Source organism: Phytophthora cinnamomi (assembly GCF_018691715.1).
Source record: "Phytophthora cinnamomi strain GKB4 chromosome Unknown Contig56, whole genome shotgun sequence".
In the NCBI taxonomy this organism is placed as follows: Eukaryota; Oomycota; class Peronosporomycetes; order Peronosporales; family Peronosporaceae; genus Phytophthora; species Phytophthora cinnamomi.
The window spans coordinates 350636-365654 of record NW_027150989.1 but is presented as its reverse complement, the minus strand read 5'-3'; the positions used below and the strand labels follow the sequence as shown (position 1 = coordinate 365654).

Genomic DNA, 15019 nt, shown 5'->3' with positions numbered 1-15019 from the left:
GGACGGCGTGGCGATCTTGTCGAGCGGCGTTCGTCGCAGTGATGTGAGCGGCTCGGTGAGTGTACTCGGCGGACCTGTGAGTGCGTCTACAGGAGTTGCTGGGCAGCGGCAACGTTAGTCTGGCAAGCAGTGAGCGGGGGCGTGTTGAGCGGCTTTGCGACGATCAGGAGCGGCGCGTCGGTTGATGCGATGTCGGGCGTGGTGACGATGGCTTCCGGTTCAACGAAGGCGGCTAACAGCAGCGACGTGTCTGTTGCTTTAGCTACATCGGCGGGTAGCGAGTCTGTGTCGGGTGACTCTAGCCGTTCCTCGACAAGCGGTGCGGTGTCTAGCGGCACTGGGAGCATCGGCTACCTCCAAAATGGGTCGTATACGGAACTGATCGGTTTTATTATCCGACGGATGTCACAGCGATGATCGGGTGTGGGATCGGGAAACTAGTGATGGAGAGGGTCCCAGGGCAGGCAGTGCTGGGTGCTGAAACAGTCGGGAAATTGCGTCAAAGGGTTCACGTGACATGGAGGAAGGCGCTAGTGCGGTCGGGAAGGACGAAGAGGTGGGGGCCGCGGTGGTGGGTAGCGAGGGTGCCTCTCGAGCTGAAAACGTAGCAGAAGTACCTGAAGGTGGCGACGGGCAAGCGGCCCGGCCAGCTGAATTCACCGGCAGCAGCGCCCCGAGACGTGCTGAGCGTACGACGTGTTTCATCAAGGGGTACAAGTACACTCGCGCTTGGGCTTCTTCGAGGAAGATAGTTTATCGGTGTTCTAAGTATCGAGCGGGCTGCTGTGGCAAAATGGAGCTTACGTTTTCTCAATGGGCTACTCGTGCGTCCGATCGCATACTTGCAGCGAGACAGTTGTAGCTAGCTCCGTCGCCAGCGTAGAAGCTGAAATGAAGGCACAAACTGACATATTAGCGATTGAGCATGCTGCATGGCCTGTGCGTCGAGTCTGGGAGGAGCTCCAGCGCCGCTTATACTCAACGGACAATCCTGATGTCGTGCGCGGCCTGTCGGAGCAGCAAGTGATACGGCGCGTGCACCATGCAAGAAACCAGCATTATTCGGGCAACGTACACGGCTCTATCGAGATCCCACCGCTTTCGCTTGCGCAGTTACGTTTTTCCAATTTCACTGTATTACACGAAACCGTGACGACTTGACTAAGCCTACGCGTCTTCTGGTTTGGGCGCACCCTGCCTCCGTCGGGCAATAAAGCGTTACGCTATACCAGATGAGAAGCGCCCCATTGCCATGACGCAGGGTGTGCTAGACGCACTAACTATGATTCAGCATGATCAAGTTGAACGGGGCATTAAGTGGGTAAGGCGTGATATCAAGCGGTGATACACTATAGCTGGGGTGGCCTATTCTGTAGGAAAATGGGGGAGAGTTCTGTATTTTGAGCGCACATGGCTTGAACAGTACTCCATTGAAGTCTGGAATGTGTTTGGGCTGGACAACGAACTAATCGCGAGGACTAACATTCCGCTCGAGCGGTTTTCCGCGAGTTAAACAGTAGGTTCCCAACGCCTCATCCCTCTGTGGCGACATTGGTCACGGTGATTAAGACGATGTCACACGAGTATGTGCGTCGTTTTGCTAACGTTCCTCGTGGCCGTTGCCGTTCCCGACGAGTTGCTAGCGAAGTAATCCAGCTTCCTGTAGCCATCGACATTCCTACCGACGAGGAGATGACTGAGGAGGTGACTCCCTCCGACAGCGCCACTGGTTCAGGCGCCACTGTCACACTATAGATATTGTTCGGTAGCTACTAGCACCTTCCTATAATGCAGCAACTTCCCTAATACACACTTGCTTCACCGTCGAATCGATCAGTTTACATCCCTGATCCGCATCCCTGATCGTGAACAAGATCAGGTCGGTATACGAACCAAAATAAATTCTTCCGGAGCGTCTTGGGCGGCGCGATGCCGTTGATGGACAGTGTTGTCTGTCAAAGCTGGTGGTGAGTGCCATCTAGCTGTGGTCCATGAAGGACTGAGCGGCGCGATGCCGTTGATGGACTGAGTTGTCTGTCAAATGTAGTGGCGAGTGCCATCTAGCTATGGTCCATGAAGTACTGAGCGGCGCGATGCCGTTGATGACTGAGTTGTCTGTCACAGGTGGTGGCGAGTGCCATCTACCGAGTGCTTTGTCGAGTATAGGTCCACTAAGGAATATGCCGTGGTTGGACTAGACTGTCGCCCGAATCTGGTGACGAGTGTCATCTAGCGACTGCACTGGTGGCTATTGTGTCCTTAAACGGAACGCCATAACGGTGGGCAAGTGATCCTACAAATACTGTTGGCGGATATCGACTAACGGGAGTTGATGAGTGTCAACAAGCTGTGCGTCGACAAGTGTGATCATTGTATCTACAAACACTGAAGAGTGAGTGACCGTGGTTTGGTCGCAATTTCGTTGGACAGCGTTACTGGCAAGTGTCAGTCAGCGTGATCCTGGTGCTTACACTGCCAAGTGTGGTTCAAGAGGATACGCCATCGTCATGAGTTTGTGGAGACGAAGTTGACCGATACTGGCGTGATGACTATGTGCATTGACAAAAGTGCATCGACGGTGACGAGTGTCGCTGAGCATTTTACCTGGACCAATCTTACGAGGTTGGGTGAGGCTTGAGGGGGGACTGTAGTAGGATTTTGGCGTGAAAGCCTCACGCAACGCTACAGTTGGTTGTGATAAGCAGTTGCTACAGGGTAAGACTGTGACGTCTCTCCCAAGCTACAACTGGATATCTCACCAGGGCTGGTAGGACCACAGTGCCTAGCGTAGATAGTCCTTACTTTAGATTTTACTGTGCCTTGAGGAATACAATCGGCATAAGTGTTCTGGGAGTGCCAGCTTCACTAATGGTGTCTTCACTGAGACCTACTACAAAGTTAACTCTAGTGCTCGTGGTCAACATGGAGACTACGGAGAACAAGACCCCCGACGTGACATTCGGAAATTTGGCGCGTGTTGTCCTGTTCACTTTGCGTTGGTGATCAAGCGTGGGCGTCGAAGCTCTTACTGGTACCGTGAAAGTCAATGACGTAGATTTGAGGGCGTCCCCCTATCGTGCCGAGGCGCCACTTCTTGGAGTCACCAGGGTCATTTAAAAGGTCCATTTGTCATGCGCATTTAACAAGCGATAAGGCAACATGTCGTTGGCGTGAGCATTGCAGAAGTAAGCCTGGAGATCTCCTCTCAGGTTGAGATTGTACAGCAAAAGTTTGGGTCCGTCGGCATGAAGCTTGGTGATAGCGACAACAAGCAAGCTTGCCTTAGGTAAGAGAGCTCTTAGGGTGAAACTCACTGTGGTTGTAGTCAGTCGGTAGTAGGATTTTGGCGTGAAAGCCTCACGCAACGCTACAGTTGGTTGTGATAAGCAGTTGCTACAGGGTAAGACTGTGACGTCTCTCCCAAGCTACAACTGGATATCTCACCAGGGCTGGTAGGACCACAGTGCCTAGCGTAGATAGTCCTTACTTTAGATTTTACTGTGCCTTGAGGAATACAATCGGCATAAGTGTTCTGGGAGTGCCAGCTTCACTAATGGTGTCTTCACTGAGACCTACTACACAGTCGCTCACTAGGATGGCGATGCCGTAGTCCTCACACATAATCATTGTAAAACAATTTTATTGCAATGCACTTTGAAGTACGATACAATGTTATTAACCCTTTCGCGAGCCACCTCTATTAACTATACAATAAAAATCTATGCCATTTAATTGTAAAATGTCGCAAAATTCGCCCTTTAACGAAATCACGGTATTGCGGTTCGCGTGTCTTATGGAACATAGTATCTACTGTGCTTTCCGCTTTCACAGTGTAGGTACAGTGTGCGAAACTACATCTTGAAATTTGTATTGGACATGATTACATTATGATTACGCCAAGCACCTTTTCTGATTTGTTGTAAATGATAGCTAATTTGCAGTTGAAGTTTGGTAAAAGGTCGAAAAATGCGCCCTTTTAGTGAGGGTATTCGTACCTTGTTTTGTAAAACATCGTAACCCCCCCCCCCCCCCCGGTACTGAGGCTTGATATATCAAGCATGTGGGCAGTACCATATGGCGACCATATGGCGACCAGATGGTCCCACATGCTTGATATCAAGCATGGGAAAAGGCCATAAACCGGTCGATTGGTCCGATTTGGTACTCGATGCACAGGGCTTGGGGTGCCAATGGTAGGAAGAAAGGTCCATGTATCCTCCTTGAACATGACCAGTACTTCCCAGTGCCCTAGGGATGAGTGGTGGGTGAGGCCCACTGGATCATTCATGAACTTTCAGGGTCGAGTGAAGATACCTGCGCACCGAGTGATCCGGCGCGAGGCTGAAACATATCTGCGCCGTCTGGAGAGGAGGGAAGGCGCCGATCGGGAATGCCTCGTACGTGAGCACCTCGAATACGTCGACGGCACGCGGGATCGCGATGCAGACTTCGGGGAGGAAAAAGAGAACGAAGGCGCATCGCCAGCGCCTCAAACACCCGGCCGACCGAGAATGACGGTGCCAGTGCCCAAGAATTCAATGGAACGGCCTCAAAAGAAAGGGGCGCTATCTAACTTCTACAATATGTTAGCGAAGACACCAAGACTGCATGGGAAGGCACCTGTGGCTGCCCTCGATGCTGAGGAGCTGGCCGAAAGAGCCGCGGAAGCTGAGTCGGAGTTGGACGACGACAGAGATGAAGACTACAACGACGCGGCTGAGGAGATGTCGAATGATGACGCTGAGTACGTGGAGGCGACCACGCCACCGGCTACATCGCGCAGTAAACCCTCCCCAAAGCAACTGCGGAAGAAAGCCAGGCCGCAGAAAGCGGCGAACACCATTGGAAAAGGAAAGCAGAAGCGGCTGGATCGAGAACAGTGCAAGCGGTGAAGAGGGCACGCACAGGAAGCCCCCATGTTCTGGAAGAGAAGATGCGTGCAGGTATGACGCATCGCAGATGCGCAATACGTTTCATATTTTTACAATGTTGCGCGTGTATTTGTTTAGCGAGGCATCGTCAGACGCGGGCTACGAGATTGGCGGCACCTATCCTTCTCCAGCAGAGCCTTCACTCCAATTCGCTCAGCAGACGCCAGCTTGTTCATCTCCCCAAACGCCACTTCGGGCCGCAGCCGTCAGGTATAGTGGTCATATCCTAGATATCAATCATGGTAGAAGCCGAAATCCTAACTACATGCTACATATGTATCATGTCTCGAATGGGCGCTCGATATGGCATCGCTAGGAGATGCACCAACAGGTCTTACCTCTTCTTCGATGCCTGGTGGCACACAAGCAACTGAAGATGACTGTGCTCTGAATTCGGACTACGAAGACTCTGACGCTGGTTCTGTCGAGTGGTATGAAGAGATTGATGATGTCGTGCTTTCCAACGGTCTTCCGTTGTGTAGTGACGACGAGAGTGGGGCAAATGAGGAGAGCGCTGATGTGGATTTCCACTCTGCTGAAGAATCTCCTGCACTCAGTCCTGTATCGTCAGCCGAAACAAATCCAGTACCCCCAGGCCGAGGTACGTGCTGACCAAGCGCCTGCAGCTGCGCGCCGTGCAACAGCAGAACAAAAAGGAGCGTGAGCGATGGAAAGACGTTATCGACAACTGGCGTCAAATCGAAGGGCAAGACTTGACCAAGCTGAAAAACGACAGTGTTGCGCTGAAGCGGATGCGGAAGGAAGGTTGGGAAACAGGTGCGAATTGTATTTTGAAGCGATATCACACATCTCCACTACTGACACATGCTCGATTATACTGCATATAGATCCGGCCAACTTTCCAGCGTACGAAGAGTTTCCAGGGCTGTAAGACGGGGCGTATGGACCTACCACCGAAATCTTAGGATTGTACGAGTCGCCGCTAGAGCTGTCCCTATTATTTTCACCGCGTGGATTCTGGCTCGGGGTGGAGAAGGAATCGAACCGGTACTACGAGCAAACGCTGCCGGACATAATGGAGGCAAAATTTAGGACGCAGACGGGAGAGAATCGGCTCATATTGGACCAGATACATGCGAACGAGAAGCGTTTGCACACGAAGATTCGGGCTCACAAGATTCTACATTGCATTGGTCAAATCCTGGCGCGTATGCTATGCCCGCATACTAGGCGTCTGTCGGATCACTGGGCCACAAGTACCGTGGGCGCGATATCGACCGGTACATTCGGCCGCATATTGCAGAGGGACCAGTTCAATCGCATCATGCGATATCTGCATTTTTCCAATAATCGAGCTGAAGAAGCTGCAATCGACAAGGCGTGGAAGGTTCGGCCGATTGTGGAAACTCGACATCGGACATTTAGACGCGGATACCAGACTCCGCCAATACTCTCTTTCGATGAGGCAATGGTGCCTTCACGGAGCAAGTTCAACCCCATGCGTCAGTTCATGAAGGATAAACCCCACCGTTGGGGAACCAAGTTGCTCGTGACTTGCTGCGCGCAGACAGCATACTGCCTAAGGTGTGTTCAACGATCTACTGTACACGTCTGCTCCGTGGAGCAGACGTGTTTTTTTATTGTGCAGTCCCACATACTGTATATGATGCGAGTTGTGCCGCTGTCTATGGTTTACTTACTTATGTCATGTTTGTGTCTATGTTGCCCATGCTGTGCATATACAGGATCGAAGTTTATTGTGGGGAAAAGAGCAAGGAGCACCCAACGACGCAACTCCTGCTGATGACAACGCTGGACCTGCTGCAACGTTGCGAAACCTACATGCCGTGCTCCCTCCAAAACAGGATGGTGTTTACTATGCGGTAGTCACCGACCACTTCTACACGTCGATCCAGATCGCCCTACAACTTCTAGAGTGCAATGTCTACTCAGTTGGCACCATCCAGACCAACAACAAGGGCTTCCCCACGGCGCTCGTACAGGAAAAGTCGAAGCGCCCGAAGAACGTCCCCCGGGGTACTACGCAGATCGTATCAGTACCTCAAATGAGCGCGATGATGCGGTTCGACAACACCATTGTGTACATGTCGGGTTGCGGAACCAGCACTTCAATGTCGACATGCGGTACGTGCTGATACTGACTAATATCATGCATATTGATGCTAACGACATGTTGGATGTTTGATATTTAGAACGGCGACTCCCCCGTACCCAAGGCCAAACGGAAACTATCCCCTCTCCGTCGGTAATGAAAGACCACCGCTGGATGGGAGGAGTCGAAGTGCATGACCAATTGCGTCTGGAGCGCTACTCGCTGCAGTTGTCACTGTGTTTCCGCAAATATTACAAGACTCTAGCACTGGGACTGATCGACAAGGCTATCATCAACAGCTTCACCATTTATCGCGAAGCGTGCAGGATGCGAGGTGACCCTTCTGCTGATCATGCCGGTTTCATTACGCAGTTGCACGCGCAGCTTTTGGCTGTCGGCCCTGCAGAATTCGCCGACACGATACGCAATGGTTTGGAATTCCTTTCTTCTATCTCTAATTTTGTAGGTACAAAGCTGTATTCGTCAGGACCTGTTGCACCCACGCGTGGTGATGCAAGCTCTACGGCTGGACGCCACCGCCTTGAGATGGACGACGAGTGGGTCGAGGTCAATGGAATTCGCAAACGGCGCCAACGGCAGTGCAAGGTCTGCACTATTCGCACTAAGCGTTAGATGACACGGCATTACTGTCCAACGTGCAGCAAGGGCTCCAAGCGGTAAGTGTTTCATGCTTGGCATATATCATGCTAACGGTAAACTGATGCTTGAAATCACGCTAGTGTGTACTTGTGTGATAAAGCGCGCCAAAGCCGTTATCCCAACAACGACTTGAGTTGCTACGAAATTTGGCACCAGCTTTGGCGTAACGGAAGTGAGCGCCCGCAGCCGCGTTGTGGTCGTGGAATCCAAATGAGGGCCCCAGGGAAGATGCACACCAACGTAGATGAAGAAGATGAAGACACCGAGGACTCTTCTCGTGAAATCAACCCCAGCGATGGACCTGACGAAGCCCCGGGCGACGCTGCCGAGGAGAGACCCGCCGACGGCAGCGACGAGGAGGGCGGTGGCGCTGCCAACGAGAACGATGGTGGGGCTGGTAACGAGGACGACGACGGCGCTGGCGATGAGGATGGCGATCGCAAGGAGAAGCCCACCCGTGCTGGCGAGGCTGTTGGTGAAAATAAAAGCGGCATCGGAGAAGAGGCCGGAGTTGATGCCGCGTAGGTGTAGGAACAAGGATGGTCTGGTCGTAAGTAATCGATCAGCAGTGCTTGCATTTCATGCGTTTCGCTCTCTTGTTCAATACACAATTTCGCATTCGTAGTCGTTTTGCACGCAGTATAGCAACAAAGAGATCTCACTCCCAGTAAAAGGGCCAATGCCATATCCGCTATATCAAGCATGAGCTCTACAGATTCCATGCGTGACGCTGGATAAGCAGTATGTGGTCCCATAAAATGGGCGATCGCAATGTCTTCGTACAGATGTACGGTTTAGATACGGTTTCTGTACTTTTTGCAACTATACAAAATTCAAGTGTAGACTTTCTCTAACATCCTTGATATCAAGCATGTGAAAAAGTAGTACGTACATAGAAAAAATAGTCTATACATAGGAATTCTGGTGTCGTACCGGTGGGTTAAAGGGCGAAAAATGCGCCCTCTCATCGCAAAACGGTTAATAACGGGATTAATCTGTCCCCCAGATTATCGCGTACATGTAGCTTGAAAACAAGGCGGCTGGAATCTTCGACATCGTATGGTATCTTCGTTCTCTATTATGCGCATTCTCGCTGCAGTTTTGTCGTACAGTAATGCATCGCAGTTGTTTTGAGACGGTCCTGTAAACCAGAAGCGCTGACGCAGCATTTCACTCAGTTGTGGCGCACAAAGCTTGATGTATTTACTCTGCCTCCTGTACGGGTGCGGCAAGGAGGGTAAAAATAACTCTAGGAACTCGTAGGCTTGTTGAGTCGAAGACAAAATATAGAATGATCAGAGTGTGGGTACTTCCGCAGAGGCTCTGACCTTCTTGCCCTGCCGTCCAGCCGTAGCAATGACTCGTGTTCAGCGCTGAATTCGGTGAAGACGGTGTGCAATGCACCAAGTCGGAGCCCTCACCCAACCGCGCAAAAAGTTACTTCCACTGGTTTACGGTATATAGTTTACGGTACGGTATTAGTATTATACATACCGGGTAGTGGTGCAGATCTTACCTCGCAGAGCAACTACATGCACCATAGTTCATTCTTCGATTCGTCGCCACAGTGTTACATACTTCAACTCGCACTTCAACCCAGTATTCCAACACGATGCTTCGCAGTATTCCGCTCCTCTTCGCTGTCTTTCTCGGAACCACCAACGCTGGTCCGTGCGATATCTACAAGGCAGGCAACACGCCTTGTGTTGCTGCACACAGTACGGTCCGAGCACTTCTGGACGAGTTCACGGGTCCCATGTACCAAGTCACGCGCGCCTCGGACTCGAAGAGGCTCGACATCAAGCCGTTGAAGGCCGGAGGTATTGCCGACGCAGCTTCGCAAGACAAGTTCTGCGAGGGCACCACGTGCGTCATCTCGATCATCTACGACCAGTCTGGCAAAGAGAACCACCTGACGTCGGCCCCTGCGGGAGGATGGAAGAAGACGCCAGACGACCCGGCCAACGCTAACCGTTTACCGCTTACCATCAACGGCCAGAAGGCTTACGCCGTGTGGATCGATATTGGCAATGGCTACCGTAACGACAAGACCAATGGCATTGCGAAGGGGGATGAAGCGGAAGCCATCTACATGGTGACGAACGGCACGCACTTCAACGACGGGTGCTGCTTTGACTACGGCAACGCCGAGATAGACAACAATGACGACGGTGATGCCACGATGGAGGCGCTGTACTTCGGTAGCAACCACGACTGGAGCTATGGCGAAGGCGCTGGTCCGTGGGTGATGACGGACCTCGAGAACGGCCTGTTCGGTTGTGCCTCGAAGGGCCAATGCCCGAACACCCCATCAGTCCAATCCCAGTTCGTGACTGCGATGCTCAAGGGCCGCTCGGGTGGCACTTTTGCGCTGAAGCAAGGCAATGCGCAGTCGGGGAAGCTCCAGACCACGTACGACGGCGCTCGCCCGCGTGGCTTCGAGGTGATGAAAAAGCAAGGCGCTATCGTTCTCGGTATCGGTGGTGACAACAGCAACATCGGCGTCGGCAGCTTCTACGAGGGCGTCATGGTGACTGGCAATCCCAGTGACGCTGTTGACGAAAAGGTTCAGGCGAACATTGTGGCTGCTGGGTATGGCAGTGGTTCTTTCGCTTGAGGAGCTGACACAAAGAAGTCGTGTCCCTCATCTCCAACAATCTAGAACGCCTTTCGAAAGTGAAAGTACAAGAAGATTGAACATTAGAGCACGGTGGCTGAAAAATAGTGTTCGCTTGCCAAGGTTGGGCGCATCCTATGCAGTAGACTGTGGTTGGTTGTCATAAAAACATTGAAATAAGTGCGGTATCCGGCAGAAATGGTCAAATGCAGCCTTCAAGTGCTGTAAACAATAACCTGGGTAGCTCTGTAGCACGCCTAGGACGCGGCATACACGAACGGAGCTGTCAGCTCGGCCAACTTCAACTTCTGTTGGCCGTTCTCATTAAAATTGCTCGACTCCAGCCAGCGCTCGTACGCCTGCTTCAGACCGCCATTCCAGTCGCCATCAATGATAGAGAACCACGTCGTGTCACGGTTGCGGCTTTTGTAGACAACTGCTTGGCGGAACAGCCCTACGTACGTGAACCCGAACCATGTAGCAGCTCCACGTGAGGGAAGGCTGCAGCTGTCGCATTTCCACTCGTTGCGTCGATATCCGAGCTTGAAGGCGTTCGCAGCGAGAAGATACATGGCTTCGGCTGCTGCACAGGTCCCTTGCAGCCGTGACGTATAGTAATTGCGTCAGACCTCCATCACACCGTGACTCGGCTCGACACGCATGTACGCGATCATCCCGGCGGCGTGTCCGTCCACGACGACGGCGTAGATCTGCGGCTCGCGAGATTTCTCGGTGCCCAAGCAGTACTCCTCAAACTCTTTGAAGCTCGAGAAGGGTCCGTTCAGCATGTACGTCCAGTTCGCGCCTTTCGGGTCGTCCGACTGGGCGTCCCAGAAGTCTCGAGCGTGGCGGGCTGCGTTCAATGGTTCGAGTTGGCAGTAGCGTCTTACCAAAGTCGAGTGGGGTGGAAATAGCGGAGAGGTCCAGGCTTGTACTGCAAACCCAACCGGTTGGCCGAGTTCATTGACAGCAGGCGAGTTGCCCTTGGGATTCGCTTGTATCTCTGGCATCTGCACAGTATCGTGAAGTTCAGCACAAAATCAATAGAGAATTGGTGTTGAGGGAGCGCGAAACGTACTGGAGTTGACCTTCTGTGTGGTGCAGCAAAAAATGTAGAATGGTGACCAGTTCCTACGTGCGAAGCGAAGTCATCGCGTGTATTCACGGCTTATAACCTACAAATGGAGCCGTGAGCTCCGACAGTTCCAGCTGTTGCCCACCACACGCATCGATGTTGCTCGGTTCCAGCCAACGCTCGAAAGCTTTCTTGAGACCGAAGTTGCAGTCTCCATCGAGGATCGAGAACAAGAGCACATCGCAGTTGCGATCCTTGTAGATCATGGCTTTGCGGAGCTTCCCCACGTACGCGAAACTGAGTCGAGTCGCAGCAGCACTCGACGCCAGACTGCAGCTATCGTACTTCCATCAAACCTCCGGTACCCGAGCTGGGATGCGTTCGCGACCAGTAGAACCATGGCTTTTGTGCAGCGCGGGTCTTTGGCAACTGGAGAGTAAAGTAAACATGTTCGACCCCGACAATGCCTTGACTTGGATCGATGTGCGTGTACGCTAGCATCCCTAGAGCTTACAATGACGTAGATTTGAGGGCGTCCCCCTATCGTGCCGAGGCGCCACTTCTTGGAGTCACCAGGGTCATTTAAAAGGTCCATTTGTCATGCGCATTTAACAAGCGATAAGGCAACATGTCGTTGGCGTGAGCATTGCAGAAGTAAGCCTGGAGATCTCCTCTCAGGTTGAGATTGTACAGCAAAAGTTTGGGTCCGTCGGCATGGAGCTTGGTGATAGCGACAACAAGCAAGCTTGCCTTAGGTAAGAGAGCACTTAGGGTGAAACTCACTGTGGTTGTAGTCAGTCGCTCACTAGGATGGCGATGCCGCAGTCCTCACACAATCATTGCAAAACAATTTTAATGCGCCCTGGAGTATTAAACGATACAGTGTTATTATTAATAACACTGTATCGTATAATACTCCAGGGCGCTTTAAAATTGTTAATAACTTATTATTGTGAAAACCGGTGATTTTTTCACTCCGTATAGCTCTGTAAATCAGGGCTGTGAGCAAAAACGATACGTGGTAATTTGTACTGAGTAGGAAGTTAATGTGGGTACTAATCTGAGTAAGTCGGCTTAAATAGGAGATGGGAACTGGGCTCTAAAGCCATTTTGTCAGAACAGAGTGGTGAGGGAGAGAAACAGCGGAGACACGATGTATGCCGCAGGATCGGATCGTGGCCACACGGCAGTCCAATTTGACTCAGTTAAAGCCACCCAGCCCTGCTGAGTGGCACCTTGACTTGGCTTAGCGTAGAGATTAGTATCAGGGCGCAACGTTCTAATATCGAAAGCAGCTAGCGCGGCTATGATGCGCTCTTCCGCTCTCGCGTAGAGGTCATCAAAGCTGCCCTCTGGGTCGAGGCGAAACTCCGCGTCCTCGACACGGGCGCTGGTTCTGCTCGTCCTGTTGAGTCCTCCTATTTTGACTGATATCTTGGCTAGTGTTTGCACAGCCGCTTGCTCGGTGGATTTATTTGTGCGGACTTCCTCGGAATGCCGAGGTTGGAGCTGACATTTCAGCCTATTTAGAGACCAAATCGATTCTGACTCTAAAATAGCTTTGACGCGATGCTGCATAAGACCGATTATAATTAGGGGTACTCAATTCTAAATAAGGGATGGGTCGAAATAAATAAGGGTTCCCGTCTCTAAATAAGGCACTAAATCAGCCGATTTACTATCCGATTAGACATTCTGAGTGCTTTTCACAATAATAGGGATAGTAAATAGCAAGCCCCGGGGGGGGGGGGAGTGGGCAGCCGGGCTCCTGTGCTCTTGGGGGGAGTCCGAAAAGTCGCGAGCCGGCTACTTCGTTAAACAGATTAAGTGAAAGGAGCCCGCCCAAACTGTGGGAACAGGCTCCCCTCCTCTGGTGCTAAATGCTGGTGTTAAATAATTTCCGTGTGATTGGCTGCAATGAAGGTTCTTCAAGTTCAAGTCTAGAGGGCATAGGAACGAAAGCCATGCCAATAAGGACAAGGATGGAGAATCAACGACATTGGGGTACTCTCGGCGCGACAGTAGTTGCCTGAGCACATGCTTGAGGCTTTGGGACCTTCAGAATGGCGATCTTCGAGGGCAATCAAGCGAAAGTCTCAGGAAGAAGTCTAGCTATTGTGCCTTTCACACATTTTGGCCAAGTCGAGGTCTTAAACCGGGAATAAGATGGCGAGACTAGGTGTAGGGTGGGATTTGCTATGACCTGTGCTAAAGTTAAAACTCAGATTAGAGGCAAGTTAGCTGTTTTCCATGGCAGAGCCAGGGAATTGTGTTTTCCACTTCAGAATTGTACTTCCGGTATACCGGTGCATACCGGTACATTGGGGGTGACTACACCGCAGACCAACTGATGGACGCGTGGCGTTTTCCCTCACTTTGTCTTCAGGCCAACAAGCAAGCAACGACGACCCGCCTCTCCTAGTCCCTTATCGGACTAAGCTGATGGTTATTGCATAACATCCCATTAATGAAACGTCGTTGAACCCCCAATGTAGTGGAAAGCCGTCCTTACAGGACGAGAAAGTCCGAATGCCGCCAGTCACCCGGCTATTCGGAGTTTTTCTTGCTTAAAATGACTTACTCCGAAGACTTACGGCTTACTTTTTGTTCTATGCGTACGACATTCCGGTACATATGGTATCTGTCGTGCTCGGCATTGCAGAGCGTACTCTTCGGTGGTGGCTACTGCGTTTTCAATCGACTGGTAATGTTGACAAGAAGATCAGAGAGAAGCATCGCACATCTCGATGGCCTCTCGAAGTACTCGACTTCGTCGACGATTATGTAAAAGCTCACCCCTGCTTTATTTTGAAGAAGTAAAAGCGTCCATCACGGAACGTTTCCCCCAGCTTGACAATGTTTCGGATGCTACTGTATGTCGGGTGCTTCGTTTTGATTTGGACTTGTCGAGGAAGAAGTTAACCAAGCGGGCTCGAGAAAGTATTCCTGCAGAGCGAAAACAATACTTGTCATGACTAGCTCCATTTCATTCATGCCCTGACCAACTTGTTTTCGTCGATGAAATCACGAAGGACGGGCGATCTATGCTGCGCCAACACGCCTGGTCACCTCGTGGCCAACCTGCGAATGTATCGCCTCCATTTTCACGTGGAAAACGGGTTTCGTTACTGGCAGCAACTGATATCACTGGGTTTTTTGCTTGGGGGCATATTGATGGCACATTTACGCGAGCAGCATTTCACGAAGTATTACGCTTGAAGATTTTGCCGTTTATGAATCCTTGGCCACTCCCCCGCTCAATGCTGATATTGGACAATGCCCGTATACACATGTACCAGCGAGGAACTCTTGCATGTTGCTATCTAAAGTAGTTTTGATTGCTAAAGTTATTCGGACCGACGTCCGTTTTGCAGTTTCATAATCTAATTTTAGCACCATGGTGATTATGCTCAAAGTCCGATTAAGAAGCCCTGATAGGGTGGCAAAATTAGTGAAAGCGGCAATACTCTGAGATGGATGCGAAGAGCCTGTCGATATTTAAATCTAAATTTGAGTCCTCGTTCTCGTACTTAAGTGAGTGGTGCTCGGTTCGAGCAGCATTCGGGCTCTCTTCTATCGGGGGAGCCCGAATGTTGCCCGAACCGGGCTCCCCGAACCCTGGGCTCTTTGACGGCTTGGTCAATACCTGGTAGTGGACAACC

General features: G+C 51.4%; 6 protein-coding genes across 6 annotated transcripts; 4 read left to right on the top strand and 2 right to left on the bottom strand.

The window, feature by feature from the left end:
- Positions 1 to 4511: 4511 nt before the first annotated feature.
- Positions 4512 to 4892, top strand: IUM83_14807 (Retrotransposable element; the record flags this gene model as incomplete). Its single annotated transcript, XM_067939579.1, has 1 exon — positions 4512 to 4892. One exon carries the CDS (start codon positions 4512 to 4514, stop codon positions 4890 to 4892), a length of 381 nt encoding a protein of 126 aa, XP_067787913.1.
- A 659-nt stretch (positions 4893 to 5551) lies between these two features.
- On the top strand, positions 5552 to 5823 carry IUM83_14806 (uncharacterized protein; the record flags this gene model as incomplete). Its single annotated transcript, XM_067939578.1, has 2 exons — positions 5552 to 5708; positions 5780 to 5823. 2 exons carry the CDS (start codon positions 5552 to 5554, stop codon positions 5821 to 5823), a joined length of 201 nt encoding a protein of 66 aa, XP_067787914.1.
- A 2070-nt stretch (positions 5824 to 7893) lies between these two features.
- Positions 7894 to 8190, top strand: IUM83_14805 (uncharacterized protein; the record flags this gene model as incomplete). The annotated part of the gene is made up of 1 exon (XM_067939577.1): positions 7894 to 8190. One exon carries the CDS (start codon positions 7894 to 7896, stop codon positions 8188 to 8190), a length of 297 nt encoding a protein of 98 aa, XP_067787915.1.
- A 1087-nt stretch (positions 8191 to 9277) lies between these two features.
- IUM83_14804 (Alpha-L-arabinofuranosidase B) lies at positions 9278 to 10282 on the top strand (the record flags this gene model as incomplete). The annotated part of the gene is made up of 1 exon (XM_067939576.1): positions 9278 to 10282. The coding sequence occupies one exon, from the start codon at positions 9278 to 9280 to the stop codon at positions 10280 to 10282; it is 1005 nt and encodes a 334-aa protein (XP_067787887.1).
- A 257-nt stretch (positions 10283 to 10539) lies between these two features.
- On the bottom strand, positions 10540 to 10854 carry IUM83_14803 (NPP1 protein; the record flags this gene model as incomplete). Its single annotated transcript, XM_067939575.1, has 1 exon — positions 10540 to 10854. The coding sequence occupies one exon, from the start codon at positions 10852 to 10854 to the stop codon at positions 10540 to 10542; it is 315 nt and encodes a 104-aa protein (XP_067787916.1).
- A 51-nt stretch (positions 10855 to 10905) lies between these two features.
- IUM83_14802 (Gcn5-related n-acetyltransferase) lies at positions 10906 to 11623 on the bottom strand (the record flags this gene model as incomplete). The annotated part of the gene is made up of 2 exons (XM_067939574.1): positions 10906 to 11292; positions 11462 to 11623. 2 exons carry the CDS (start codon positions 11621 to 11623, stop codon positions 10906 to 10908), a joined length of 549 nt encoding a protein of 182 aa, XP_067787917.1.
- Between the last annotated feature and the right edge of the window lie 3396 nt (positions 11624 to 15019).